Here is a 27,917-nt window from a genome sequence, read left to right as displayed (position 1 = left end):
TTATTCCTCCCTGGCCCAAGGAGGCGAATTCCTCCCTGAACTCATCCCTGAGGATTATCAGGAATGAACTCCAACTTTTCCAAGGTTTTTAGCCTGGTCCAAAGGTTCCCTAACCTCATTCTGGGTTGAAAATTCCGATCAGAGAAGTGCTGAGCTTCCCAAAAAATAATCACAGCTTGAAAGCAGAATTCTGGGAATTGGAGGTGCCGACCTGAATTTCGGGAATGCAAAGTTTGGATGAGGGAAGGAACTTTGTAGGGAATATTTAGGAAGTGCAGGTGGCTTGATTTCATTATTCCCAATATCTGAAATTCCCTTAAAAATTGATTTCCTGGAAAACATCAGCGTTTCCTTCTCATGGTTTTCCCACGTTTCATGAAATCCCTGGAATGGTTTGGGTGGGAAAGGGATAAAACTGATCCCATTCCAAATCCCAGGTTGCTCCAAATCCCGTCCAACCTGGCCTGGGATTTTTCCAGGGATGGGGCATCCCAGCTTCTCTGGAAAACAGGGAATTCCTGCCATGGCTTTCCCACTGATTTTGGATATCAGCCAGGATAAATTCCATTAATCCCTGCTTTTCCCTCATTTATTTCAGGGATAGGGTGTTACTGAGGGCTCTTGGAAGTAGAGAATTCCAGGGATTTGGATGCCTGGGATTCAGGAGCTCCTGCAGGATCCAGCCGGCTCCAAAGGAAATCCGCGAGCTCTTTCCCTGCTCCTGGAAGAGCAGAAGGAAATTCCCGTGAGGATCAGATCGTATCCAAGGATTTTTCCCATATTTAAAGGGCAGCCCCAAATCCTTCCCGGCGGGATTTTCCCTTTTTTCCCTGGATAAGATGCTGCCAGCAGAGGGCACACAATCGATGGAGATGGGATCCTGCTCCCAGCTCTTCCCGAACCCCTTTTCCAAGAGGACAAATGGAGGCAGGAAGCGACATTCCCAAGGTTGGAGAGGATCGGGAATGGGATCTGGGATCCACCAGAACTTCCAGGAGTTTGGGATGTGGTTGTGGATCAGAAATCCCTGGCTGCTCCTTCCCAGGGATCAGAAATCCCTCAGAACTTCCAGGTGTTTCTACTTTAGGATCAGAAATCCTAACCCTTCCCATGAATCTTGGATCCCTCAGAAATTCCAGGAGTTTGGGATGTGATTAAGGATCACCAGTCCCTGACTTTTCCCTCTTAGGCCTGATGGGAACGCCATAAATCCCAATAAAACCAGCAGAGCATTAAAGGAACCGGGAGTGATCCATAAAAAAATCATGGAAAGAGCCGGATGTGACTCCCAGAGCAGGAACAAATCCTGGCTGTTGTTCCCTGGCACCTTTGGAGTGTGGTTTGTCCTTCCTGATCCATCCTCAGCTGGAACATTCCCTGCTCCATCCCAAACTTTAGCAGGGATGTAAATTCCCCTCTGGATGCACTCCCTGATCTTGGATTTGATTTTGAGGCTGGAAGAGAAAAGCCAAAAAATTTCTGGGATGGAAAAGGGATTGGGAGGCTCCACAGATCCCAAATTCAATGATTCCTCCTAAAACATCCTGAATTTATTAATCCTGACATTTCCTGCATGGATCCCTGGGCGGATGAACTCCTCCAACACATCCAGCTCTCCATAAGCATCCTGGATAATTAATTTGAGGAATTAGCAGCAATTCCAATTATTTTGTTCCCTCGGATTTGGGATTTGGTGCCACCAAGGGGAAAGGGGAAGGGAATGGAAAGGGTGAGAACTGTGCAAAGCAGGGATTGCATTGCAGATTCCACACTTTGCTCCCAGCTCATTAGGACAAATCCTAAATTCCAAAAGGTTGGTGGAGCTCTTCTGGAGTTTCCCACTCTGGAATTCTCCAGCTCCGGATGAAGACTTCTAGAGGGAAACAGGAGGTGGAGTCAAATGGGAATGGAAAGAAGGAGGGGCCAAGAGATGCCTCGACCCCATTCCAAAGGCAGGCAGTAAAATTCCTGGTTTTCCAGCGGGGTGTCAGGACAGCAGGATGCTCCAGAGAATGCTGGATCCATCCCCAAATCCATCCTCCAATCCACCCCCAAATCCATCCTCAGAGCTGCTATGGTTATGGAAAGGAGCCCACACTTTCCTGGCATGAGGATTTATTCCCTCCTGTAATTCCTGAGGATCCCACAAGGGATTGGGAGGAGCAGGGCAGAGATCTTGCTCTGTTTATTCCAGGGTCAATTCCATGGGGCTGGAATTAGTTAAAGTTGATTTTTTTCCACATGGACACCTTCCACTATTCCAAGATGCTCCAAGCCCCATCCTTGAACAATTCCAGGGATGTGGCCAGAGCAAGGATCCTCCTCATTATTCTGGAATTCTCTTTCCCAGAGTGCGGAATCCCAAAACCTTGGGAAACAATGTGCCTGAGATCCCCACGTGAGCTGGAAACCCCACATCCTTCAGAATTCCCACAAACTCACCCCGGTTTTCATTGAAAACATTGGAAAAAGGGCAGGAAACAGAGAGAATTCAACCCCAGGGAAGGAATTCAAGCAGAATTCAACTGGAAGGAGATCCAGGTGATTCCCTTCGGATTTTCCCATGTGTCTCATCCCAATCCTTCATCCCATATCCCTCCTATCCCCGTGGCATTCCCACAAGCAGCCCCTGCACACAGGTTGGATCATCCCGATGAATTTTTGGGAATGCTTGGATTCCATCCTCGAGATCTTTTCCATTCCCCTCTCTCCTGCTTGGCGGGGCTTTTCCCTTTGTATCCCACACTTAAATCTCCACACCCTGTTCATCCCAACTCGGGAACATCCCATAAAACCTTGGAATCGCCGCTAGATCCCAGCTCTTTAGGAGCTCCATTAGGCTCAGCTTTGGGTGCTTTGAAAGCCGCCTGACCTCTCTTCCCAATCAATTCCCAGTTATTAACCGGGAAGAACATCGGGAGCTGCATTTGCAAATGGAATGTGCTGCTGGATAATGAACTCGCACTCCTGAAAACATTCCAGGGGACGGGAACACATCCACTCCCGGATTTCAATCCCATCCCCGCACCCCCAGCCTGAGAGAATTCACGGAATTCCAAGGAATTCAAAGGGATAAAACTTCCCGAGCGGAGTTGAAGGGCTGGAGCAAGTGAGGACTTTCCCTGAGCTGTTTCTTGGGATCTCTGGGAGTTTCTTGGGAGTTAAACCCTGGAGCAGCTGAGCTGCGAGCTTAGAGCCGAGCTTAGTTATTAAACCTCTCCTACCTCCAACCTGGGCTCAGCCAGGGGCTGGGGGAGCGCCGGGAGGGGCGATCCCCCTTTTTGGGGCTCCACCTCCCTTTTTTAGGGGCGCATCCCCCCCTTTTTGGGGTCTCCCTCCTTTGGAGGTGCCGGAGCCGCGCAGCCCTCTCAGGATGGAGCGGAACCAAACCCGCACCTCCCGCTCCAAATCCTCTCCGCCCGCCCGGGGATGCTTTGGGGGGGTCCCTGGCTCGTTGCCCCCCACCCATGGGTGCGCTCCCGTCCCGCAGCGCCGCGCGGAGCCCGAACAAAGGCGGGGGAGGGGGCGATGCGGGGCTGCCCCGGCTCCTCCCGGCCCCCGCCCCCGCCGCCCCCGCTCTCCCCTCCCCTCGCTCTCCCTCCTCCCCCGGTAAATCCGAAGTTTCCTGTTGGGCACGGGCGAAGCTCGGCGGAGCTGCCTCCTCCTCGCTCCTTGGGATTTACCGTCGGGAGAGGCTCGGGAACGGCCCCCGCCACCTCCTCCTCCTCCTGCTCTTCCTCCTCCTCCTCCTCCTCCTCTCCCCAGCCTTCCTCCATCCTCCATCCCCGCGGGCGGGCGCCGCACGCCGAGCCCCAACCCCTCCCTTCCCCCCCCCCCCCCGGTGGATTTTGGGGGTGCCACCGTGCCTGGGGTGGGGGGGCTCGGCCACCCCCCGGAGCCGCGATTGTCGCCGGTCCCATGTGAGCTGCAAGGCACGGCTATGCCCCTGGGGACACCGCGCTCCGCCCAGCTGAGGTAGGACACCCCCCAAGAATCCACCATCCCCCAAAACCAAACGCCAGAAGGCTCCTCCGGGGGGTCCCCGAAGGGTGGGGGGCACCCCCAGCTCGCCGTGGGGGGCGGGAGCGGCCGCGCCCGGGCGGAGGCTCGACCTCCCCCCGCCCGCCTTTGTTGTGGCTGGAGCGCCGGGACCCGGCGGAGCATCCCCGGGAGCCGCGGCGGAGGGAGCCCGGCCCTGACCCGCTGCCCTCGCCCCGCAGGTGCCGCTGGCCGCGACCATGAGCGCCGGCGAGAGCCGCGAGCCGCCGCGCCCGGCCGAGGTGCGGGTGCCCATCACGGCGCTGCCGGCGCCGCGCCGCCCCGCCGAGCAGCCGCCCGAGGATGCCGGCAGCGGCTCCGGCAGCGGCTCCGGCTCCAGCGGCGGCTCCCCCGGCAGAGAGCCGCCCGCCGAGCTGGGCTCCGAGGAGGAGGAGCAGGTGCCTTACCCGGCGCTGGCACCCACCGCCTTCTTCTGCCTCAAGCAAACCACCCGCCCGCGCAGCTGGTGCCTCAGGCTGGTCTGTAACCCATATCCTTTCCCTCGGGACACCCCCGGGACACCGCGACACCCCCGGGACCCTCCCCGTGGCCGGAGCATCCCGGAGGAGCTGCGCGTCCCCGCTGCCGGCAGCGCCCCGGGGATGCCACGGAGCCACCGGCGTGTCCTCGGTGTGTCCCCAGTGCCAGCTCGGAGAGGGGGACGAGGGGGATTTGTGGCAGCGGGACACGCAGGGAGCGTGTCCCCGGTGTCCCCCGTGCTGGGGACACGCCAAGGTCCCGCAGCGGCTCCGTGCGAGTGTCCGGGACGGGCAGGACGGAGCCGCTCGGGGGGTGCGGAGCCGCGGCCCCCTGAAATTCCCAGCGGGAAAAAAAATCCCTCAACTCCACTCGCGGCTGGCTGGGATGGGAATCCTCGCAATTCCAAAGGCGACCTTGATTTTATTGGAATGCCGGGGGGGATCAGCCCCTCCGCTGTTTATATAAGAGCCGCGAGTGCACGGGAGCTTTCCCGACGGGGAAAAATGGAGCTGGAGTTGCTTTGGGAAAGGCACATTCCCGAAAAGTCCCCTCCGCTTTTGTTCTGCTGCAACTTGCAGGGAAGGAAGGGAACAGTGAATCCCTTAAATCTCCGCCGTTCCCGGTGTCCTTTCCCGGCTTTAGGAATGTTAAATAATCACCCAGCAGCGTTTTCCTCTGGCTCGTGACATCCAGGAGGTGGAATTTTCCCCGGAATGCTGGGTGCGAGCGAGAGTTGTCAGTTTGTGCCGGCAATCTTTGGGAAGTGAGCTTTTAGCACGGGCATTGTGTGGAGAATTCCTGCTTTTCCCTGCCCCCTATCCCTGCCTGCTTCTCTCCCCCTTATTTATTAATTTATTAACTCCATTATTTATTAATAAGCTGATTATTGATCTGCCTCAGCTCCCCACACAAGCCCCTGGTTCTCCCCAGCAGCCGGCCCAGCAGGAATTGCACATTCCTCCCCGGAATGCTGCCCCGGGCTGGGAGCTGCAGGAATCATCAGAGGGAAAATCCCACCGTTTTTATGGATTTGGGGCTCCTTTTGTTTTGCACAAAATGTTGTCCAACTTTGGTTCTGTAGTGATTGCTAAAGACACTCAGGCATTCATTAAGGGTTGGATTTAGTCGGGAAAAATCCCTTTCCCAATTTCTTTTCTCTGGAAAATGGAGCTCCTTGGCCCCAGCTGATTTCTTGGCTCTGCTCTTGTTGGGTGAAGTCTCTGCTTACAGCAAATCTGGGCTTAAATTCCTCTTCCTAAAGTGCTCCTTGCTGGTTAAGCCAGGCCTAACATCGCCAGTGCCCTCCTGGGTGCTCATTCCAGCATTCCCGAGAGCCTGCATGCTGGAAAAAAGGGATTTGGGGCAACTGCAACTGGGATTTCCAGCCCTGAGGGGGGAACTTGGACATGCGAGGGTGGAAAGGAGGAGTTGATGCTTAAATATTCCACAGAATAATAATTCCCTAAGAAAAATGGAATTGCTGGCCTTGGGCAGGGCACTGTGTTGTCACAGGCAGGAGTGAGTCAGGATGGATTTATTCCCTAATCCAGGTGCTTGTGATGGAAAACTTTGGGAGTCTGTGGGAGGAAAGGTCATTTCCTTTGGGTTTGTGGGAGTCTCGGGGTTTGGCATTCCCGAAATCTCCTCTGGCAGGTGGAGAATTCCAAGGCAGGAGTTTTGGGAGAGGGTTCAGGTGTGCAAGTTCAGGTGGACTTGGATTTCCCTTTTGGGAATTCCGAGCAGAGCACCTGCATTTCCCAAACTTCCTCATCCAACAAATCAGCTGGAAATGGGGGATGGATTGCTAACAGCCAAGCAGGAATTCCATAGAATTCCCAGGATTTCAGTGCTGGTGTGCTTGGATGGCAGCAGTAGGAATGAGCTCCTTGCTAGGATTTATTCCCACTTTCCCAGTCTCCAAAATCAAATCCTTGGATTCAATTTTTCAGGAAGAGCTGGTTGGGATTTTTGGAGCCACCTCAGAGTGGGATCTGGATCTGGGTGTGTTGGAAACACCTGAAAACCAGGATCTCGGGAAAAATTCCATGGAGTGGGACACTTGGGAAGCAGCTGGAAGAGGGGATTGGAGGAGGAGCACAGCTGGGTCAGGGCAGTGAGGGCTGGAATTCCTAGGAGATTTTCCCAGCGGGAAAAGATCCCACAGAGGAAATTTCTGGCTCTGTGGGTTTAGATTCTCTTCCTGCCCTTCCCAAAGCACAAATCCATAAACCAGGAAAAAGGGTGTTGGGTTTTCCTTAGGATTTATGGAAGGGAGGAGTGGGAACTGGGAATGCTCCCAAAATCCTTGGATCTTCCCAAGGCGCCCTCCTTGGATGGAGCTTTTTGGTTGTTTTTCCCAGGGAAGTTGTCCTTGCTCCCACTGGGATTTATGTGGTGGGAAGAGGGGAAAGTCTCACTCTGCCATCCAATTCCCATATCCCTCTTTTCCCTGTGTTTGCTGGTTTGGGAATTCTCCTCCTGTGAAATTCCAGCTCCAGGGTCCAATTTCCAGCAGCTCCTTGAGGCTGATCCCATGGGACACTCTGGGAATGGAGCTGCCTTCGGATGAGGCACCCAAAATTCCCACTGTGCTTCCATCCAATAAACCCCGTGGGGATCTCCCTTTCCCACCCAGATTTTCCAAGAGCTGCCAACCACTCCAGATATTTTTGGGAATCGGAGCTATCCCAGCCCTGTGGCCTAGAGCAGGTGGGAATCTTCCCCAAAAACGTGAGTTGTGTGGAGCTTAAGCAGGAAGGGGTCACTGGCAGGCTTTGGAATGGCTAAAAAAAGCTGGAGCCGGGTTCTGGAGGGGACAGGTGGGGTGGGATCAGTTTACGGAGCCGGGAGCATTCCCGGGAAACATTCCCAGCCGGAGGCATCAGCGGGAAAACGGGGATGGGGCACAGGGAGGAGCTGCACTTCGGGGTTCCAACGGCGCTGCTGCCGTCGGGAATGCCGAGAACAACCTGGAAAAGTGATCCTGGGAAGGATCCTGCTCTGCCTCCCCTTCTGCTTCCAGAGGTTTGGGTTTATGACATATTCCAATTAGGAAAAGCGCTGATTTTGGGGGGTGGGAGCATTAATTAGGAGTGTGCTAATTCAATTAATCCGAGCAGGGACACTCTGCTGTCACTTTTGCTGCGCAGTGGCATTCCTGGCTTTATTCCTGGATTTTCTGAGCACAGGAATCTCTTCCCGAGCTTCAGGGTCACCTGCAATCCCAATTCCCACCCCAAAATCATGGATCACAACACACAAACAACCCAAACATCATTTTTGGGATACAAGCCCTGATCCAAATGGGATTTTCCCTCAAACCTGGGTGGATTTTCCCTCTGTTTCCCTGCGGTGCTTTGAATTTCACTTTGTTTTTTTTTAAATCCACATAAAATTGGGATCAAACTTCTTTATTTTCCTTTGGATTGGATCTCCTACGTCTGTTTATTTCTGGAGGGCTGTGGGTGGCGTTTTGTGCTGTTCCCGTGGGGATTTGGGATTTGCCACCCCTCAGGGTCATTCCCTGGCTTTTCCCGAGTGGATCCATGGAAACCTGGAATGTCATATGGGGTCTTCTTGAATATTTGGGATTAGCAAGGAAGGGGTGAATCCCTGGATGTCCTTAGGAGGGGTTGAAAGCATCTCCTGCATTTTTGGATCGTGGATGGGCTCTGATGTGGAGGAAAACTTGGAATCAATTCCAGGACATCTCCAAGGGATGTTTTCCCTCTGGAAAACTGGGATGGAGGGATGGGAGGCACAGCACTGGGAATCTGCTTCCAAACCTGGCTTTTCTAGGATCCCTTTATCCTAATCCACGTTTTATTACCAATGGATTCTGGAGTTATCCATCCCTGCATCCCCAAATCCAGGGTTTTTCACAGAAAATAGGAATTCAGTGATTCCAGAGTAGTTTGGGGGCTGGTTTTCCTTTTGATTTATTTTAAGTTTTCCTGGGCTGGATATTTCCTGGAAAATCCCTCCCAGTGCAAACTCCAGCTCATCCCATTGGATTTTTCTGAGGATTCCTCATAATCCCTGGGAAACATCCTCAATTTATTCCCATTCCAGACTAATTTCAGAGCAACTAATTCCCATTTTCCATGGTATTTATGGCTGCATTTCAGGCTGGCAAATTTCTTGGATATGTGAACCAGCGTATCCCAGGAGTGGAACTGGGAATGCAGCAGATCCGAGGCCCCAGCTCATCCCTGGGGTTGGATCTGGGGCAGTGGGATCCCAGATTTTCTGTGGTTATTTCCTGAATGACCAACCAGCTTCTCTGGGATGTTTTGCTAGCTTTTAGGGATTTTTTAAATGGAAAAATTGGATTAAATTGATTTAAACTCCCCCTTCCCTTGGCTTTGTGTTTGGGGGCTCGGGCTGATCCCTGGGGAGCCAAATCCTGCTTTTCCAAGCTCCAAGTGGGATAATTCCATTGGAACTGGGATCACTCTTGTTTGCAGTAAATAAACTGGGAATTGGGATATTCTCCCTGTTTTTGCATGGATTTGGGATTTGTTTCCCAATCTCTGCTGCAGCAAAGAACTCCTGCTGCCTGCTCGGAGTTTTCCCTGGATTTCCCACCTGGTTCCCAGTCTGGGATCTCCTCAGGCTGCTGGAAATTCAGGAGGAATCCCAGGGATGCCCATCCAAAGCCATCCAGGTGTGTTTTCCTTTAATCCCTCAGAATTCCATCCCCTGAGCACCTTCCCAGCATTCCAAGGCTGGAATTCCTCATGTGAGGAATATTTTCTGAGTATTTACACAGATGTTGGAAACTCGGATTTTGCTCTTAATTCTTGAGGCAGCAGCTGCTGCTTGGGGCAAATCCCTAAATCCCCAATCCCTAAATCATTGGGATTTTAAGGAAAAGACACTTTAGAGGGAATATTTCGCTGCCTGGGATAGGAGGGAAGTTACTCCAGGGTTATTCCATGATTCCAGCTAGGAGTTAATTCCAGAACTTCCAATCCTTTTCCTGAAGCAGCAAGGGAAGGGAATTGGAGGGTGATGAGCTCCGTGTCCAGGGCTCTTCCCGACCTCCCTGGAAATCTGGGAATGGTCACTCCAGAGTGGTCTGGGAAACTTTGACTAAAAGCAGCTGGAAAAGACAATTTCCCCTCTTTTTTTTCCCAGATAAAAATCCGGTCTGGGCACTGCAGCAGGAGCAGGGATTTGGCAGCGGATGAAATGCTCAGCTCTGGGATCTCATTTTCCCTCTTTCCATGGACAGATGGGAATTGTGTGAGCTCACAATGCTCCCACTATTTGGCTGTTTTTCCCTAGAATTCCAGAGGAATGGGATGGCTCTGTGTGTGTGTGTGCAGCTATTCCAGGCAGGAATTCCAGCTGGGTCTCTGCTCCCAATTCCTTCCCTCCATCCCAGTGAGGAGGATTTGCCCGGATATCAAAAATCCTGGGAGATCTTGCTGGAAGCAGGAGTTGCAGTGTGGATTTTTGGGATATCAGCCCCATTCCCGAGGGATGGAGGATGTTGGATGGATGTGACACACAGGATGTTTTGGGAAGAGCATCCCATGGGATTCGTGTGGAACTCGTTGTACCCAAACTCTTTGATCCTCTCTGCCTTCTTGTTTGGATTTTCCTGCTGTTCCAGGAATTCCTGGGAGATTTGGGATCAGAACACAGGTGTTTCCATGGATTTCTGCTTCTGTCTCCGAGGATATGGAGAGAAGGAGGAACTGACACCTCCTTTACTGGGAATGACAGGGAGGGAAGGACGGGAGACAAAGCAAAATGTGGGATTTGGTGCCACAAATAGGAAATCTTTGGGATTGGGAAAAGGCTCATTCCAAGGGCTGCCAGCTCAGGTGGGATGGGGCTGTTTAATCCCAAATCCGACCTCCTGGGAATCCCAAATCCATCTCCAGTATCCCTTGGGACAGGGCTGAGGGCAAACAAGGTGGGATCATCCCTGCTGGAGTCACTTTAGGCCCGAGTTTAAGCCAGGCTTAAGCCTGTGTTTCCCGAGAGTCGGGAATCAGGGAGACTCAGGAATCAGGGATTTGGGTGCAGGGAGATTTGGGAATCAGGGAGCCTCAGGAATCAGGGAACCATCAGGGAATGCTCTTGGCCCAGCAGCGTGTTCCGATCCCGGCTCCTGCTGGATGTTCTCCAGGATTTCTGCACCTTCCAATGGCTCCTGGAGCGACCCAGTGCCAACAATTCCTGCTGCTCCAGACATCCCTAGGATTCTGTCTGCCTGGGAATGCTGGACCAGAATCCCTAAAAAGGCTCCAGGGCCGGGTCTGCCAAGAGGGATGAGCTCAGTCTGGCTGTGCATCCCGTGGGGTTGGTTTCTCTGGAATTCTGGGATGTGCTGCCCTTTCCAGAGGGTTGGGAAGCCAAAAGTTCAATTTTTTCATTTTTTCACCAGGAGTCTGCTCCTTTAGACTGGATGTTGGGAAAAACTTGGTTTTTCCATGGAAATTCTTATCAGTCCATTAATATTACTGGGAATGGGATCTCTCTGGGTTGGAAGAAACCTGGATAAATGTAGAATTAACGCTTGGATTTATATCCTGGCAGATCCATGAATTTCCAGGTGCTGTTTGCAGAGTGCTGGAGAAGTCTGGGACAATGGCAGGAGCGATGGAATTCCCACCAAAGGGGCGGGGCTGGATTCCCTTTGGAATGGCTGGAATTGCTCCATCCCAGTTCACAAACTGGCTCAGGCCAGAGCCAGCAGCTCCTTCCAGCCTTTGGAATATGGATCCTGGAATATTCCCCTCAACTGCCACTGTTAGACACAAATGCTTTGCATCTGATTCAGGCATCCCAGATTTTCTAGCAATGTTTTTTGGGATCTGAGCATTTTCCACCTTCCTTCCCAGTGTCCTGGAGCATTCCTTTAATCCCAGAGCATTCCTGGATTCCCAGGGAATCCCTCATATCCCAGAGCATTCCTTGTATCCCAGACCAGGCTCAGAGAGAAATCCCAATAATTATAAAACTCCTCTGGAGCACTTCATATTCCAAGCACTGCCTAATTCCTTGAATTCTGTAGGAAAAATCCTAGGAGTGGGGTTGGGTTTAGCTCTGATTTGGGAAAGGTTTTGGAATTCCAGAGGTTTAATTTGGAGGAAAAACCTGTGGAATAGAAGAAAAAAAAAAAAAAAGTGAGGAAAAGGCTCTTTTCCAGCTGAGCTCAGCACAAATTCCATGGATTGAATCCTGCCTGGAATTTTGGGGATTGAAAGAGGCATAAAAGGATGGAAGGGACACAATTTCCCAGGAATTTTGTAATTTAGGGATCAAGTGTTGCTGTCCCTTCAATTCCAGTTGGGAACAAGAGGTGACAACGGAGAAAAGTTCAACTGGGCTGGAAAAACAGGAATATTTTAATATTCCCTGTGCTGCCTGATCCCAGAGTGTGGAATTTCCAGGACTTTCCCTTTAGCAGCTCCCAACGGAATTCTGCTCCAGTTCTTCCCTCATTCCCAGGAATTTTGCTGTTAGAGCAGCGAATTTTCCACATTTTAATCAAAAGTCTATTTCCTTCCCTGTCTTTTCCAAGTCAGATTCCCACCATTCGTCTCCTACCTGAACTGGGATATCCACAGGAAAACAGGATTTCCTGGAAGTGCTGGAAAAGCTCCAGCCAGGGGATTTTCCAGGAGTGCTTTGTGTTTCCTGGAAATGCCAGGAGGGAATTCCAAACCAGAGCTTGGATCTCATCCTCCTTCATCTCCCTTTTCCCATCTTTTCCACGTCCTGCTCTTCTTGGAACCCAATCCAGCTTTTTTTAGGATGAGAAGGGAATTCCCAGATTGAATCCAGGGAGAACAAATTTATCTGAGGAATTGGGACTTGGCAGAACATGAGGGGAGAGAGGGGGGGAGAAAACCACGGAATTTTTTACTTTTCCTCCGTTTTCATGGCAAAATCTCATTTTTCCCTTTGGGAGCAGCTCTCAGGCCACAAAAACCAGGAATTATACAAAAAATCCTAATTTTATTGGAAATCCCTGTAGGAAAAGGCAATTTGGGGATACAGGTGGGAATTTTGGTGCTGTTCCTTCATCCATGTGCATTCCTGGTGAAATTCCCGACGGATTTTCCACCCCATGCCCAGGAAAAGTTGTTTTGGGTTTGGTTTTTATTTGGGATAGGGGGAAGGAAAGGAGGAATTAATGAGCTTGGAGCCGTTGCCATAGCAACCTGTTGCTAATGGATCTCTGGGGTTTCCTCTCCACCTCCAGCCGCGTTTCCTGGGAATATCATTCCCATGGCAACGGATGGCGCTGATCCCTCCCAGGCCACCGCCTTGGAAGGGCACAAAAAAGCTCCTTTTTCCATCATCCCAGGAATTTTTAACGGGAAAAAAAAATCCTGCTGCTCCAGAGAGATTTTTTGGAATGCTTGGAGTAAAAAATTCCCAACTTGCTCCTGTCTTTTTTTGGGAGTTTTTCATCCCAAATCCAGCCCTCACCTCCCATGTGCTCTTTGCTGCCTCCTCTTCCTCACCCTCCTCCTGAAGTTGGAATTCTGGGAGAAAAGCCCAGGAAAAGTGGGAATTTTGTGGCAGGATAACGAGGCACCAGGGAAGCTGCTCATTCCTTTTAAAAATTCCCCTTCCCTTCCTGCCTTGGCTTTCCGTTGCTTTTGGATGATAAAGATTCCATCAAATTCCTGCCTCCCAGCTTGAGCTCTTCCCAATCCAAATGAATTTGTATCCAAATGGATTTCTTTGGATGAGCAGCACTCCGAGGAGCTGCTTTTCCAAGGAAAGTTGGGCTTGTTTCCCTTTCAATCCAGGGAAGGTCACTTGGAGTCATTATCCAAAGTTTTCCTCTCCCGTGGCCGTCTGCGGTGGATTCCTTGTTTTCCAAAGGCTTCTCGGGAATGGATGGCTCTGCTAGGGAGCCTGGAATGTTTGGATCTTCATTTGGACTGTTTAACTCGGAGGTCCTGGAGTTCAAACACTTTTCCAGCCTTTCCAGAGGCTCCGGCTCGATCCACCCCCCAAAGGCTTCTCGGGAATGGATGGCTTTGATAGGATTGTTTGGAATGTTTGGATCTTCATTTAGACTGTTTAACTCGGACGTCCTGGAGTTCAAACACTTTTCCAGCCTTTCCAGAGGCTCCGGCTCGATCCACCCTGGAATCCCGGGAGGATCAGCACCATTCCAACGGCAGGAGGACTTTTTGGGATTTACAACCCAATCCAGTGCTTCTGGCTCTTCCTTTTCCCAAAATGATTCCTGGAAGCCCCCTCCCAGCCGGTGTGGTCTCGCTGTTCTCCGTGCTGGATTCCCAGCGGTGCCCGGAGAGGAAAGGTTGGATTTGAGGGAGATTTATGGATTCTGGCAGCTCTTCCAAGGATGTTCCAGCATCCTTGACCTTGGAGGAGAAGCTGGGCAGCACTGCAGGTTCCCACTTGGCTCCTTGGCGTGAATTCCCAGCCTGTCAATCCCGAAAATGCTGATGTTGGGATTTTAGCGGAGGTTAAAAATCCGGGATAATTACCTTGGAATTAGATCGTTCCATGGGAGAGGTTCACAGCTGTTCCTTCCTAATCCGAGGTGCTGATTTAGGCTTTATTCCCTATTTCCTCTCGGATTGTTTAAAGGGAAAATAAATTGGCTCCATTTTAAAAAAAGATGGAATTCTTGCTTTTCCGACAAATCTAGGCCGTGATTAAATCCTTCCACGGTAAAAAAAATCACTCCAATTATTGGAGAGGGAATTTTTTCCAACTAAAGCTTAAGTGGTCATCCTCGGCTAAATTCCACCTTTTATCAATTTAATTGGAAAACATTCATTCCATGAAATAATCTGGGAATGCTGGGAAGGAATTGCCAGTTGCCAGGACAACCCATTTCTCCCTGGCTCCCTTTTTAATCCTTATTTTTCCTCCCCCCTTTCTTTCTCCAATGTCACTTTGGATCATATCATCCTGACGGGAGATTTCATTATTTGGGAATTCATGCAGCCTGGATTGAAAGGCAGAGGGATTTTTGGGAAGTTAATGGAATTTAGGGAGCTCTTCTTGTATCCGTGCCTGTCCTCCACGGAAGGTCACGGGAGAAGAGGGAATTACAGGGAAAGCTGGAAAATCAGTGGAAGCAAACAAGAGGCATCTCCTCCCTTATCCCAACACCTCATTCCAGCAGATTCCAGCTGGGAATGTCCTTGAATCCAAGTTGGATTTGTGACATGGGACACAGCGTGGGATCCATGAGGTTCTGGTCAGTGAAATTCCAGTGGCAGAATGAGGGTGGCTCAAAGTCTGCTGGATCCAGGATTTTCCTGGAAAACCACTTCCCTCTCTCCCATCCTTTCTCCTCCCCACTGAAATAATCGGGATTTCAAGTTGGGATGGGTTTTTGGTTCATGAAGAAGGAAATAATTCCAGAGGAAGTCATGGACACAGGGCTGGATGTCACTTCAAAAGGAAGAGTTGGTGGCAGATCTGTCCACATTCCATAGGAATGGATTGGACATTGGGAAAAGGAGCCTGGGCAAAATCCTGAGAAAGATCCAAAGCTTTCAGTGCAGCCTGGACCAGGCCAAAGCCCAGAAACCCCTGGATTTGGTCATTCCAAGGAAAACCTTGGCTCAAAGGGTTTGACATCCCAGGATGAAAATCCGAGGACAGGATTCCTCATGCATTGCTGGGAAAAGTGGGAAAAGCTCTGGAATACACCCAGGAATGGTGCAGCAGTGATTTCCAGGGAGATCATTTTGGAGCTGGATTTGGGGGCTGTTCCCACATTCTACAATTATCCCACAAATCCCAGAGCACTGCCGGCCCCAATGTTGGAATTTTGGGGAGAATAGGATGATGTGGAATTTTTGGGAATAGACACCCAACTCCAGAACTTAACCTGAAAAAGAAAAACCTCAAAAATAAGGTTATTCTTGCAAAATCTTGGATTACTTGGAATCCACTGAAATCCCAGCCTGCTCTGACGGGGATAAATCCATTCATTCCGGCCCCGTTCCTGATCCATTATTTATGGCCCAACATTTGCTCTGGAAAACATCTCCGTGTGCTCACTGCCAGAACCTTTGGATCCCGCGGGATTTTCCCTGTTTAATGAGTCCCGGGGGCGGAAAGAGGGGTCAGGAGCGGGGGAGACTCTGAACGTCTCCGCTCGGGTTTTTCCTGCTCTGGGTTGCTCCAGTTTTGTAGGAATTCTCCTCCCAGCCAGCGAGATCAAAGGAAAAAGTGAAGATAAATCCGTGGATCCACTTGTTGGGATTTCCCTTTGGAGACACCTAAATTGCAGCTTTGCTTTTCCATCTGCTAATTATCTATTGTTGGATTTTTCCATTTAATTTGTTGGTTGTTCTTTTTTTTTTTTTTTTTTTTTCCCCCTTTTAAATCCGCTTTTTTCTGGGAGCACTGGGTTCTGCAGGAAGCTCATCCGTCCCATCCCAAGGATGCTCTGGAATGAATTCCTTTAGGATCATTCCCATTTTTCTGCCCCCTCCCTCACCCTCGTGGCTCTGGCTCCAACGGGATTATTTATTTTCCATTTGCCAAAGGATGGAATAATCCATATCCCTGTGCCTCCGGCTCTAATCCCTCTTTTTTTTTTTTTTTCCCTGGGCGATTGCATTCCGTGTGGGAGGGGCTTTAAAGCTTTTTTGGGTTTTTTGGGGTTTGGAATTCAAAACCAGGCTGGAAATGCAGATGGAGTGTGAGGAATATTTTGCTTGAATTTGTCCTTTCCCCCGACTTCACCTGAATTCCAGACAAATCCGGGAATTGCTCCCTGCCCCCATCCTTCCCCCAACATCCTCAGTCAAGGATCAAAAATCCAAATTCCTAAAAAATCAAGGGAGTCAGTGAAGCTTCCTGGCTCCATCCCCTCCATCCTGGAGAACGTTTTCCATGAACTGTGTGGATTCTGATTTCCCTTTCCTGCTAATTTCGAGGGAATGAACCAGTCAGGCTCCTGGAAAAGGCAGCTTTTCCACACTAAACCGAGGGAAGAAAGAGGATTTAGAGGAATTAGGGGGGATATTCCCAGCATTCCTGATCCATTTGCAGTTCCATGGGAATGTGGCAGTGCTGTTCAATCTGTGCAGCCTCATTGATTCCCAATTAATTGTTGGGATCACTTGATCCCATTCCCTGTCCCCAATCCAATATCACTCATCCCACACGTCAACACCAGCTCAAAACATCCCAGGCAGATTCCAGCCCTTCCCAGATGTGGATCTGGACTCCCAAAAGCCTTTTTTATCCAGGTATTTAATGGAAAAATCTTAATTTTTTATTTTTAATCTCAATTTCCTCATCAGATTTTGCAATTTTGGGTTTTTTTTCCTTTTTTTTCCTGGATTTTTATGATTGGATGCTCCATCCTCCCTGTGTTAAGCAGGAAAGGGCTGATATTGGGATCAGGAAAATAAGAAATCCATGGATTTGGCTTGGCACAGGGACAGTGACCACTCTAATGACACTTCCAGGGATCCAGGGGCAGCCACAGCTTCTCTGGGAATTCCATCCCCTCCCCTCCCTCCTTCCCAAGTCCATTGAAACCTCCTCTCTTCCAATTTAAAGCCATTTCCCTTTCCTGGGGAGGGAGGAAGCTTTTAAAGGAAAAAGAGCTCTGGGAATATTTAAATTTTTCCCTCTTTGAGCAAAATTCCTCCAAAATCTGATAAATCCTGGGTAAAACCACGTGATTCCAGACAAACCTTGGCCTTTCCTTGTGCTGGGCAGGGAAGGAGCAGGATTGGCTCCAAGGAAAACTTTGGGAAGAGCATGGAGATGTCAGGGCTAATCCAATGGAAGGGGAAAAATGCCCGGAGCTCTTCGGTGTTCCCGAGGTTTGTCAGGAAATCTTTCCTAACGACTTCACTTCTCCACCTGGAGTTCCGATGGGGTTTGGAGGGAAGGACATCGGAAAAGATGGATAACAACGGGAATTCAGCAAGGACTCCGGCCAATTTTCCTTTGCAATCCAATTTCCACAGGCAGGATGTGCCACTGGAAATGCCAGGGCTATTTATGGATCCTGGGATCAAGGGGAAATGTAGGAAACTTGGGAATTTCAGCAGTTTTATCAGGATCTGGGAGGAGGGAGAAGCAGTTAACGCTGGGAATGGTCTGGAGGGAGCTGGGGGACACATCCAGCCCCATTCCCTGGCTGAGGAATCCCAAATCCTGCTCCTTCCTTGCCTTTTGTTCTCCCTGGGTCATCCATATATGGGGCTTTTCCAGGAGAAACCTCCCAGCAGGGCTCCAATCTAAACAGTGGCAGCATCCCAGGATTTCTGCAGCTCCAAGCCCCTGGAACAGCTTCCAGCTGGAATTAGGAGCCCTTGGGAATTTGGAATCCCAAGCAGTTCTTCTGTCATTGTCAAACTCCTACCTGGAATTTGCTTGGAATTCGCTGTGGCTGTATTGGAAAGCTGAAAGGAGAAACATTTCAGGTTTCTCCCAGGAGAACCCAGGAAATGCAGGAATTCCTGGGATTGGAGCATTTTTAGGAATTTTTCTCATTTTCCCCTTTTTTTTTTTTTTTTTTTTTTTTTTTTTGTGGCTGGACAAAGCTCCCATCTCTGGTAGTTGATCTCTCCATGGATCCGTGCTTTGTGCAATCCAAAATCTGCACCTGAATGGATCACACTCGGAATTCCTGCTGGCAGCCTCAGGTGGTGCATCCAGAATTCCCTGATTTTTTGGGGTTGGATCAGAAAGAAAAAGGAATATTTTCTCTGCTCCACGAGTGTGTGAGCAGGGAAAGGCTGATCCATGAGGGAAACTGGCACAGATTCCCAGAAAAGCTGTGGTTGCCCCTGGATCCCTAGAATTGTCCAAGTCCAAGCTGGAGCAGCCTGGGATAGTGGGAAGTGTTGGGATTGGAACTGGATGAGCTCTAATTCCAATTCCAAACCAGTCTGGAATTAGTCTGGATGAATGGCTGCATCCAAAACTTCCCAGTTCAATGGGATCATCCCCTGGTTTGTGATGGTGGATTTGGGATAATTAGGGCAGGATTTGATCCTGAGTATGTCAGTGTTGTATCCATGGGTATCAGCTCCTTGTGTCCTAAGGGACAGGAGAAAAAGCGGGAAGAGAATTGGGAAACCCAAAGCTTTTCCATCCTTCCTGTCCCTGTTTTCACAGGATGGAAATGTCCTGCTCCAACCATAAATCCTGATCCCCAGGGGGAATTTTTTTCCCCTCTGGAAATGGAATTTTGTGCTGGCATAACCTGGCAACCCACCCACGTCGGAGGCCGAGTTATCCAATAATTATTGGATATTGGACTGGGAGCAGCTTCCTCTGCATCCCTGGGCTATTGATCCTTGGAGTAGCCTGGGATTAGAAATGCAGGGAAGGAAATGGGAATTGGCATTTGACAGGTGGCTCTGCTGGGGATAATAATGGGATAATTTCCTCTGGAGCAATGGTAAAACCAGGCTGATCCATCAGGGATGGGGATGTGGGGTTTGGGGTTGGCTGGCACTGGAGAATTCATGGAATCATGGAATGGTGTGGGTGGGAAGAGGCCTTGAAGATCATTTTGTTCCAACCCCAATGCTTCCCACTATCCCAGGGTGCTCCAAGTGTCCAAGCTGGCCTTGGACAATTCCAGGGATGAGGCTGCCACAGATTTTCTGGGAATCTGGGGCCTTGCCGCCTTCCCAGCCAGGAATTTTTTCCCAATATTCCATTTAAACTTTCCCTGTGGCACAGAATCCCCATCCATGTCCCCTGGACATGCAGCATCCCATTCTCCAGGAGCCTTGGATCACTTCCCAAATCCTTCTGAGATTCCAGGAGAGGGCACTGAAAGGAATTCATTGCTTAAAATGAGCTGGGAATTTCATCCCAGAGTTAAATTTCGGTCAAATTCCCATTCTTGGGAATTTTGTGTCTGGTTTGGAGAAGGAAAAGCAGCTTAAAATCCAATGTTATTGACTCATCCTCTGCCACACTTCCTGCAAATCTGGCTTTGGGAAAAGCTGGAATTTTGTGGATGGAGGCGATCCATGTAGAGCAGGAGATGGGAGCTGCTTTGGGCTCCTTCCAGGCTGGCTCCTGTCTCCCATGGGATGATGGTGCTGAGGATTTTGGGAATATTTGGGTTCAGAGGCTCTGGATATCCCAACCAGGATGTGTGGAGCTGTTTGGTATTGGAGCTTCCTGCTGATCCAGGTTTTTCTTAGGGATAACTCGCCCTTGGGAAGCCAATTTCTTTTGGAATTGGATTCAGTTGGTTTTAAACTTTGGTAAAATTTAGATTTTGGCTGTGGAGATGCTGGATTTGGGTGATTTTTTCTAGAAATGGGATATTTATCCCTGAAAACAATCCCTGCTGCTGTGGGTGATGTGGGATTTCTGCTTTTCCCCGCTGCTTTCCCAGGCTGTGTCCATTAAATCCCAGAAAATCTCTTGTCCCTGCTCCCCTGTGACACTTCCACCTGATTTTTCCTTTCTCTTTATCCTTCCATCCCCTCTCCTGCCTTTCCCTGCTCCACTTTTCCCGGGAGTTCAACCCCTGGTCACAGCCAGGTCAGAGCAGGATTGAAACGAGGCCAGGCTTTGTCCCAGTTGGAAAATGAGGAATATTTTTGCTCTTGGAAAACATTCCTGATGTCACTTTGTGTTAGACACGACAGCACCGCCAGCACATTCCTGGTGTGTGCTGGAAAATGAGGGATTTCTGCTGGAAATTAGGGATTTCTGCTGGGAAAGAGGGATTTCTGCTGGGAAATGAGGGATGTCTGCTGGGAAATGAGGGATTTCTGCTGGGAAATGAGGGATTTCTGCTGGGAAATGAGGGATTTCTGCTGGAAATGAGGGATTTCTGCTGGGAAATGAGGGATTTCTGCTGGGAAATGAGGGATTTCTGCTGGGAAATGAGGGATTTCTGCTGGAAAAGAGGGATTTCTGCTGAGAAATGAGGGATTTCTGCCTTTTCCAAGAGAAACCAGGTGCTCAGCAGGCAGGAATTTCTCCTCTGCTGCTTTTCCATGTTATTTTTCCTGGGAAAAAATCTCACTTTCAGGGAGAAGGGATCGTTGGGAATGGGAGAGTTTAAAACATGTTGGGACTTGAGGATTTGGCCACGACCAAAATCCTGTTTCATTCCTATTGGGATTTTTGGGAATCATCTAAAATTGGGATTTAAGGCTGAGGAGGAGGGAAAAGAGCATGGAATGTTTGGATTGGGATCCAAAGTTAGGATCAGCCTAACTTGGGCTGCTGATCCCTGAGCCCAGGGATCCCAAATCCCTCTTTTCCATGGAGCACAGGCTGGGAATGCAGCTGTGCCAAGGGCTGCTGCATCTTCCACAATTCCACCCCAAAATTCAGAATTCCAGCCTCATCCAGCCTCGCAGCTGCTGGGATTTCCCTGGATTTGTGGTGTTCCCCAGGGCATCCAAAATTCCATGGCTGATCTCCCATCCAAAGGGACTGGAAAACAGCAGAAAAATTCTTTTGATTCCCAACTCCAGGCCTGGATTCCCAATTCCTCCAGGGTTAGGTCGGAGCAGCGGTTTTGGAGCTGTTTTGTAGGGCAGGATCAGGACAATTCCAGCATTTCCATGATCCAAGGTTTCTTTGGGAATATTTTGGTGATAATTATTCCCCATTCCCAGCACTTCCAGAGTCTCCAGGAGCTGCTGAATCCTGGGAATTTGTCTCCAGCTGCTCAGAGCCATAAATACGGAATTTGTGTCAGCTTTATCCCTTTGGATTGGCACCCAGAGGAGGGAAAGTGCCTGATCCAGCATTTCTGTCCTGGAAAAAAATCCCAAAGCCAGCAATTTTGGATGTCAGGAAACCCTTTGGTGTCCAAGGCTGTCATTTTGATCTCCTCTGATTTTCCTTTCTGAGTGGAAAGGAGGGAATGCGCCCTGGAAATCTGGGAAGCACTGGGAAAATGCTGGGAAAATAAATTTTTTTATCATCCTCTTAGGGAATTTAAAAAAAAATTGTTTCTGGGAATTTTGAGAATTGGATTTGAGGGGAGAAGGGTCCATGTCTTACCAGTGGGAATACTAGGATGCAATGGGGCACTGTGGAATCCCTGGAAGAGGAGGAAGCAGCAAATTCCCACTTCTTCCTCCTGCACAGCTTAAAAGTGGTTATGGAAGGAATTGGGAAAAAGGGAGGAAAATCCAGCTGGGAGCTCTGTTCATTCCAAAGCCATAAAATTCTGGAAAACAGGGACTTATAGGGCAACACCTGGAATGATCCCACTTTGTGGAATTAATAAGAAGGGCTTTTTTTTTTTTATTTTTAAATCCATTTCCAAGAGGAGAAATTTTCCCTTCAGCAAAAGGGAAAAAAGATTCCAAACCCTCTGGCTCCTGGAGCATCCTCATTTTCCAGCCCAGCAGAGTTGGCAAAGCTGCTGGTTTTCCTTAATTTCCCATTTCTCCCAGTAAAATAAGGATTGGGAAGTGACAGGTGTGAAGTGGGAAAGGCCTGGGATAGAGCTCTGGCATTCCAGCTCCTTCTCCCATTGGATTTGCCTCTTCCCAGTTGCTCCCAGCTGGAAATGTTGCTCCAAAGGGAGACTTGAATGGGAAGTAGGAACAGGAGTGTGCCTGGATGTCCCTGTGCTCGTCACTGAAAATTCCAGGAATCCTCATGGATGCAATGGATGAGGTTAAAGCACAGGGGTGGCTCCCACCTGCAGAATTCCCTATTAATTAGTGGGAATTAAGGAGTGGTCTCCACATGGAGGCAGGAGAAGGATTTTCCCACCATCAGCTGGGTCCTGCTTTTTGCCAGGAGTCAAAGGCAGGCTTGGATCAGAGAATTCCAAGAGATCTAAAATGGCTTTTTTTGGCTTGGCTTCTAAAACAGGGCACAGAAAATCCCGTGCTGGAGAATTCCATGGAATTCTGAGGTGCTGCAGGGAGGGAGAGTTTGGGAAAGGCACCTCCGAGTAAGGAATGGGGAATCATCATCCAGGAGCAAAAGCTGGGCTGGGAGGGAGATCCCTGGATAAAACCATCCAGGATTCAAGGATGGGAATTCCTGCATCCAGCCCCCGGGGAAGCCTCTCTCCCTGCTCCATCCTCTTTCCATAAGGAAAGCTTCTTCCTAACCCTGGATTTGGGATGGGTGCAAATCCAAAATGCCTTGGGCTGGGGGAGGCAGCACCCGATGGGATGATGGGATGGGATGAAGGGATGGGAAAATGGGACGGGATGGGATGGGATGACGGGATGGGATGGGATGGGATGATGGGATGGGATGGGATGGGGACGAGGCTTTTCTTTCACCACAGCCACCTGCCCAGCCATTCCCAGCCCCTGGCACAGCCCGGAGCCTCTGGAATTGTCCCAGGCGCAGAAACCCGAGCGGGCTCTTTAATCCTCGGCCGCGCCAGGGAAAATCTCAAGGTCACAGCGAGGCTTCGGCTCCCCCCGCCCCTGGAATCTTTCCTTTTATGTGGGAAGTGTCGGGATGGCTCCTGGCCAGCTGCTGGTGTCCCTGTCCCCTCCTCCATCCCGGGAACCGCCGCTCCATGGGTGTCCCCGAAGGAATGTCCTGGGAGGGGATGAGCAGAGCCGGCCCAGGGCACTCAGCTCTATCATGTAAAACCTTTAAAAGCTCTAGAAAAATATAAATTATTAAATATAAATAAATGTAAATACAAATATATTTTTAAATTTAAAAAAATTATATTATTTTATAAAGATTTATATGATTTATAAATCATATAAATATTTCTAAAAGTTTTCTCAAGTTAGATTTTATTACTTTAGCTGAGTTAATAGCTAACCTATTAAGTTCCTGTAAGAAAAATATTCTAAGAATGAAAATTAGTTTACATAGCAATCTATTCTTGTAAGAAAAACAGTTTATGCCTAAAAAATATATCACATGAAAATTCATTTAAAAAATATATCACATGAAAGTTGATATAAATGAATTATCTAGAAAAAGTTTAATAAACGTATACACTAGCTATTTACCTACCAATAAACTAAATTTTAGTAGATTGCTAACTAATTAAATTTAACACAGAACCTTTAATATTCCTATAAATATCAGCTAGGTAAATAAAAATTCAGCCTCTCTACATTAAAAAACCCCAAATGTCTCGGCCATCTCTGTACTACGAGATGGGAGCATCAGATAAACCAAGATCCTTGTCCGATAACCCATTCCTGGTGGGCTCCATGGAATTATTTGGAATGAGATAAGGATTGGGCTTGGAATAACCTGATCCAGTGGAGGGGATAAATATCTGTGTTCAGAGCTGGAGCTGGGCACAATCCAAACCACAGCTCCTCTTTTCCACAGCTTGGGAACTCTTGGAGAGGCTGGAGCAGGGGGAATTCCGCGTGCCGGGGTCTCCAGCTGCATCCCATCCCACGCGGAGCCATCCCGAGGTGCCTGCAGAGCGGGAATGCTCGGCAGCCGGGGCGGGGTGGGATCCCTGCTCCCCAGGAGCTCCCCAAAGCCCCGTGCTGATCCCAGGGAAGGGAGCGGGGCAGGGACAGCTGCACGGCAGGGACGGCAGCCAGGGCAGGAATGTCGCCGTGCTCCCGCTGCCAAGGGCAGGCCCGGCCCAGCGGGATTCCCACCGTCCACACCCCGGCGTGGGATGGGAGCAGCTGGATCCCAGCCCCCCCTCCAGGCTCATGGAATGCTGCTGGGGTGGGAATTGCTGGGTGGGAAGGAGCAAAGCCCATCCCAGAGCGCCTTTGGTCCTGCTGGGGCTTCCTTGAGGCCTTCTGGGGGGGTCTCAGTTGGGAAGGGCCAGCCTCCCTTGGGAATCCAGGGAATATCAATGTGTGTGTCCCTGTTTGGATCCTCTTGGAATGCCACAGGAGTTCTGTTGCCAGGCTGGGAGGGGAGCCCTGGCACAGATTCCCAGAGAAATTGGGGATTCCCCATCCTGGGAGTGTCCAAGGCCAGGCTGGACGAGGCTTGGAGCAATTTGGGATAGTGGAAGGTCCCTGCCCATGGAATTGGAGGAGCTTTAAAATCTCTTCCAACCCAAACCATTCTGAGATTTTTTTTCCAAGCAATCTTTTTTGCTGCTGCAAATCCCGCTGTGATCCCGCTCTGCTCCCATCCTGGTGCGCCTGGACACAGGGACATGGGACACTCCGTGTCACCAGGGCTGTCCCAGCTGCCCCTGGAGAAGGAGCTGGATCCATTTGTAACTTTAAATAGGATTTGGGGAAGCAGAGGAGAGCTCCTGATGTGTGGGAAATCCATGGAAATCAAAGCGGGGGAGATTCCGTTGTGCAAACTGGGAGATTCCCACCCCTGGAGCTGGGAGATTCCTGCCCCTGGAGCTGGACTCACCCTGATGGGGGAATACAGGATTTTTCCAGAAGTTTCCTTCCTCCTCTTCATTCCCTCCTTTTGGGATTGCTCTGGTTTGACTGGGAGGCCTCATTGCTGATTTCTTATCCCCATGGATATTCCCAGCTGGGAATTCCTGCTGGAATGACTCAGTCCCTGCCTTAACCTCAGCCTTAAACTTCCCTGATGCTCCCACCCTGCAATTCCCGGCTGGATTTCACATTTTGGGATGCACTGGAAGAGATTTTATGGCTGAGAGGTTTTTCCCAGCAGAGAAGTAAATTCCAATCCTCATTTCCTTGGTGTATTCCCATTTTCCTCTGTGTTCCATCCCTTCTCCCTACTGGCAGCTGGGATGTCTGATCCATGGGGAATGTTGGTGTTCCATGGGGAATGTTGGTGATCCATGGGGAATGCTGGTGTTCCATAGGGAATGTTGGTGTTCCATAGAGGAATGTTGATGTTCCAAGGGGAATGTTGGTGTTCCATGGGGAATGCTGATGTTCCATAGGGAATGTTGGTGTTCCAAGAGGAATGTTGGTGTTCTATGGGGAATGCTGGCATTACCATAGGGAATGTTGGTGATCCATAAGGAATGTTGGTGTTCCATAGGAAACGATGGCACTGCTGTTGCAGTTTGCTCCCTGCTCCCATTATCCCACCTGCGTTTTTCCATGCCCTTGAGCCAGGATTTGCTGCTGAGCTTGGCTTGGGAGCCTCATGGTTGGGATGACAACACAGGAACTCAGGTCAGGAATCCTGGGAGAGGCTCAGGGCCAGCTGTGGAGGTGATTCCCAACATCTGGCCTGGCTAAACACTGCACAGAATCCCTCTGGAATGGGCCAGACTGGGAAATTCCCACTCCTGGTGGCTCCTTCTTGAGTATTTCCCACCTCTGGAGGTATCCAAGGAATACCTGGATGTGGCCCTCACTGCTCTGGGCTGACAAGGTGGGATCAGCAATCCTGGAGGGCTTTTCCAACCTCAGTAATTCCAGGATTTTATGGAGAGGGAAAGCACTGCTGGAGGTATTTCTGTCCCCGTGTGCTCTGGGCTTTGCAGCAATCCCAGTTTTTTTTCCCTGGATTTCTGGTGCTATCCAGTAGCCAGCGGGTTTCATCCCCAGCCAATCTTCCCTCTGGATCTCACAGAATCTCTCCTTCAGCCCGAATTCCAAATAAACATTGCCATGTTTGGAAATCTCCCTGCTGGGCCCCCCCTTTCCTCCCGCAGGAACTTTGGCTGGAGGGTGACTCATCACAATCCCTTCCCAAACAGCAGAAATTCCCAACGGAGCCGCCGGCCGGGATCCGCAGGGGCCTTTGGATACCACAGAATCCCAGCCATTCCCACCCCTTTGGCCTCTAGATGGATTTTCCCAATTTTTCCCCCATTTTTTCCCCCCATTTTTGCATTTTCCAGGGCACTGGGAGCTCCTTTGCCAGCAGCAGGAGCAGCAGCCTTGATCTGCCATTCCATGGGGGGATCCCAAGTTTGGGAACATCTTTTTCCCACTTCAGCTCTTTCCAAGGCACTCCCAGGCTGGGTTTATCCCTCTTTTCCTCCGTGGAGTGGATTTTAATGGAAAAATTCACTATCCTTGGAATCCTACTGAGCAGGGGCTTGGGGAGGCAGCCGAGAATAACAATTAGTGCTGGTCAGCCTGGCTCATTAACTAATTAATTAATGAGCTGCAAATTACACTTAGGTGAGGGATAACCTTCGAGGTGTAATTAGAGGGGTGCAGTAATTAGCCAGGCTGGGGTGGAGGGGAGAATTCCCAATCCAGGCTGGGATCTAAAGCTGCCTTTGGCAATCCATAGGGACAAATCTCCGCTGCTTCCGAGGGGACGGAATCAATCAGATCCAGCCCCAAAATTCCAAAAATAGGAGAGATGGAGGCATAATGAAGCAGCAGTGGTGAAGGCAGGGTGGATTTATGGGATTTTGGGAAGGAATTCCTCCCTGTGAGGGTGGGGAGGTCCTGGCACAGATTTCCAGAGAAGCTGTGGCTGCTCCTGGATCCCTGGCAGTGTCCAAGGCTGCTGTTCCATCCTTGTGGATTGGGGTCTTCCTTACTCTGGGAATGCTGGGATGAGTCTGGCTTGCCCCTGGTGTTTCTCTTTGGACACTTCCAGAGAGTCCCAGAGGATTTGGGGGTTCCCTAAATCGTGGAATGTTATGGAATCACAGAGCCATGGAATGCTTTTGGTGGGAAGGGACCTTGAAGTTCATCCATTCCATTCCATGGCAGGGACACCTCCCATCATCCCAGGGTGCTCCAAGCCCTGTCCAGCCTGGCCTTGGGCACTGCCAGGGATCCAGGGGCAGCCACAGCTGCTCTGGGAATTCCATCCCAGCCCCTCCCCACCCTCACAGGGAATAATTCCTTCCTCAAATCCAATTTAAATCTATTTATTCCCTCCTGTCCCGACCCTGGTAAAAGTCTCTTTCCATCATCCTTCCCAGTTCCAGAGCCATGATTTTGGAATATTCCTGGGATATTTCACCAGAACTGCTTCAGCTGATGAGATCAGGGGCTGCCAGGAGCTTCCATCCCTTTTACCCATTGCTATTCCTGGAAAACACGATTTTCCAAGGCTCGGGAGCTGCATTTGGGCAGTTCCTTTAAATAACCCTGATGATAAAGCGTTATCCATGGAAAGGCCATCTGTTCCTTGTGCTCCCAGAGCAACTCCTCACGCATCCCTCCCTCCTTCCAGCATTCCCAAAGTTTCCAGCTCAGGCTCTCCCCCACCTGTCCCACCCATTCCAAACTTTTTTTCCAGCTTTTTGCATGCCCCAAGTCCAGCTCTGCCTGGAGGAAAGGTTGGATCATCACCTGAAGTGCCAGGAGCTGCTTCCCTTGGAATTCCTGTCTCATTCCACAGGGCTCTGGAATGATCTGTTCCCTGTGTTCCCAGACTGTGCAGGGCAACTCCTCCCCACATCCCTTCTTCCCTCCAGCTTTCCCAAAGTTTCCACCTTGGGCTCTTCTACCTGTCCCACCCATCCAAGCCCTTCCAGGCTATTTTTTCCCAGGATTTTGTGTGCCCAAAATCCAGCTCTCCTTGGAGGAAAGGTCACTCTCTGCCCCTGAAGTGCCGGGATCTGCTTCTCTTGG

At 50.0% G+C, this 27,917-nt stretch overlaps 1 protein-coding gene across 2 annotated transcripts in view; it reads left to right on the top strand.

The window, feature by feature from the left end:
- Positions 1-3,648: 3,648 nt before the first annotated feature.
- Positions 3,649-27,917, top strand: part of CACNA1H (calcium voltage-gated channel subunit alpha1 H) — a 160,144-nt gene continuing 135,875 nt past the window's right edge. For both annotated transcript variants that reach the window (XM_041401730.1, XM_041401729.1), the window contains exons 1-2: positions 3,649-3,975; positions 4,221-4,528. In XM_041401730.1, the coding sequence (XP_041257664.1) occupies positions 4,239-4,528 (290 nt within the window). In that variant the 5' untranslated portion in view covers positions 3,649-3,975; positions 4,221-4,238. The remainder of the gene's footprint in view (positions 3,976-4,220; positions 4,529-27,917) is intronic.

The sequence above is a fragment of the Onychostruthus taczanowskii genome, unplaced genomic scaffold (assembly GCF_017590055.1).
Source record: "Onychostruthus taczanowskii isolate IOZ18803 unplaced genomic scaffold, ASM1759005v1 scaffold19, whole genome shotgun sequence".
Lineage (NCBI taxonomy): Eukaryota > Metazoa > Chordata > Aves > Passeriformes > Passeridae > Onychostruthus > Onychostruthus taczanowskii.
This window is presented reverse-complemented; position numbering and strand designations above follow the sequence as displayed.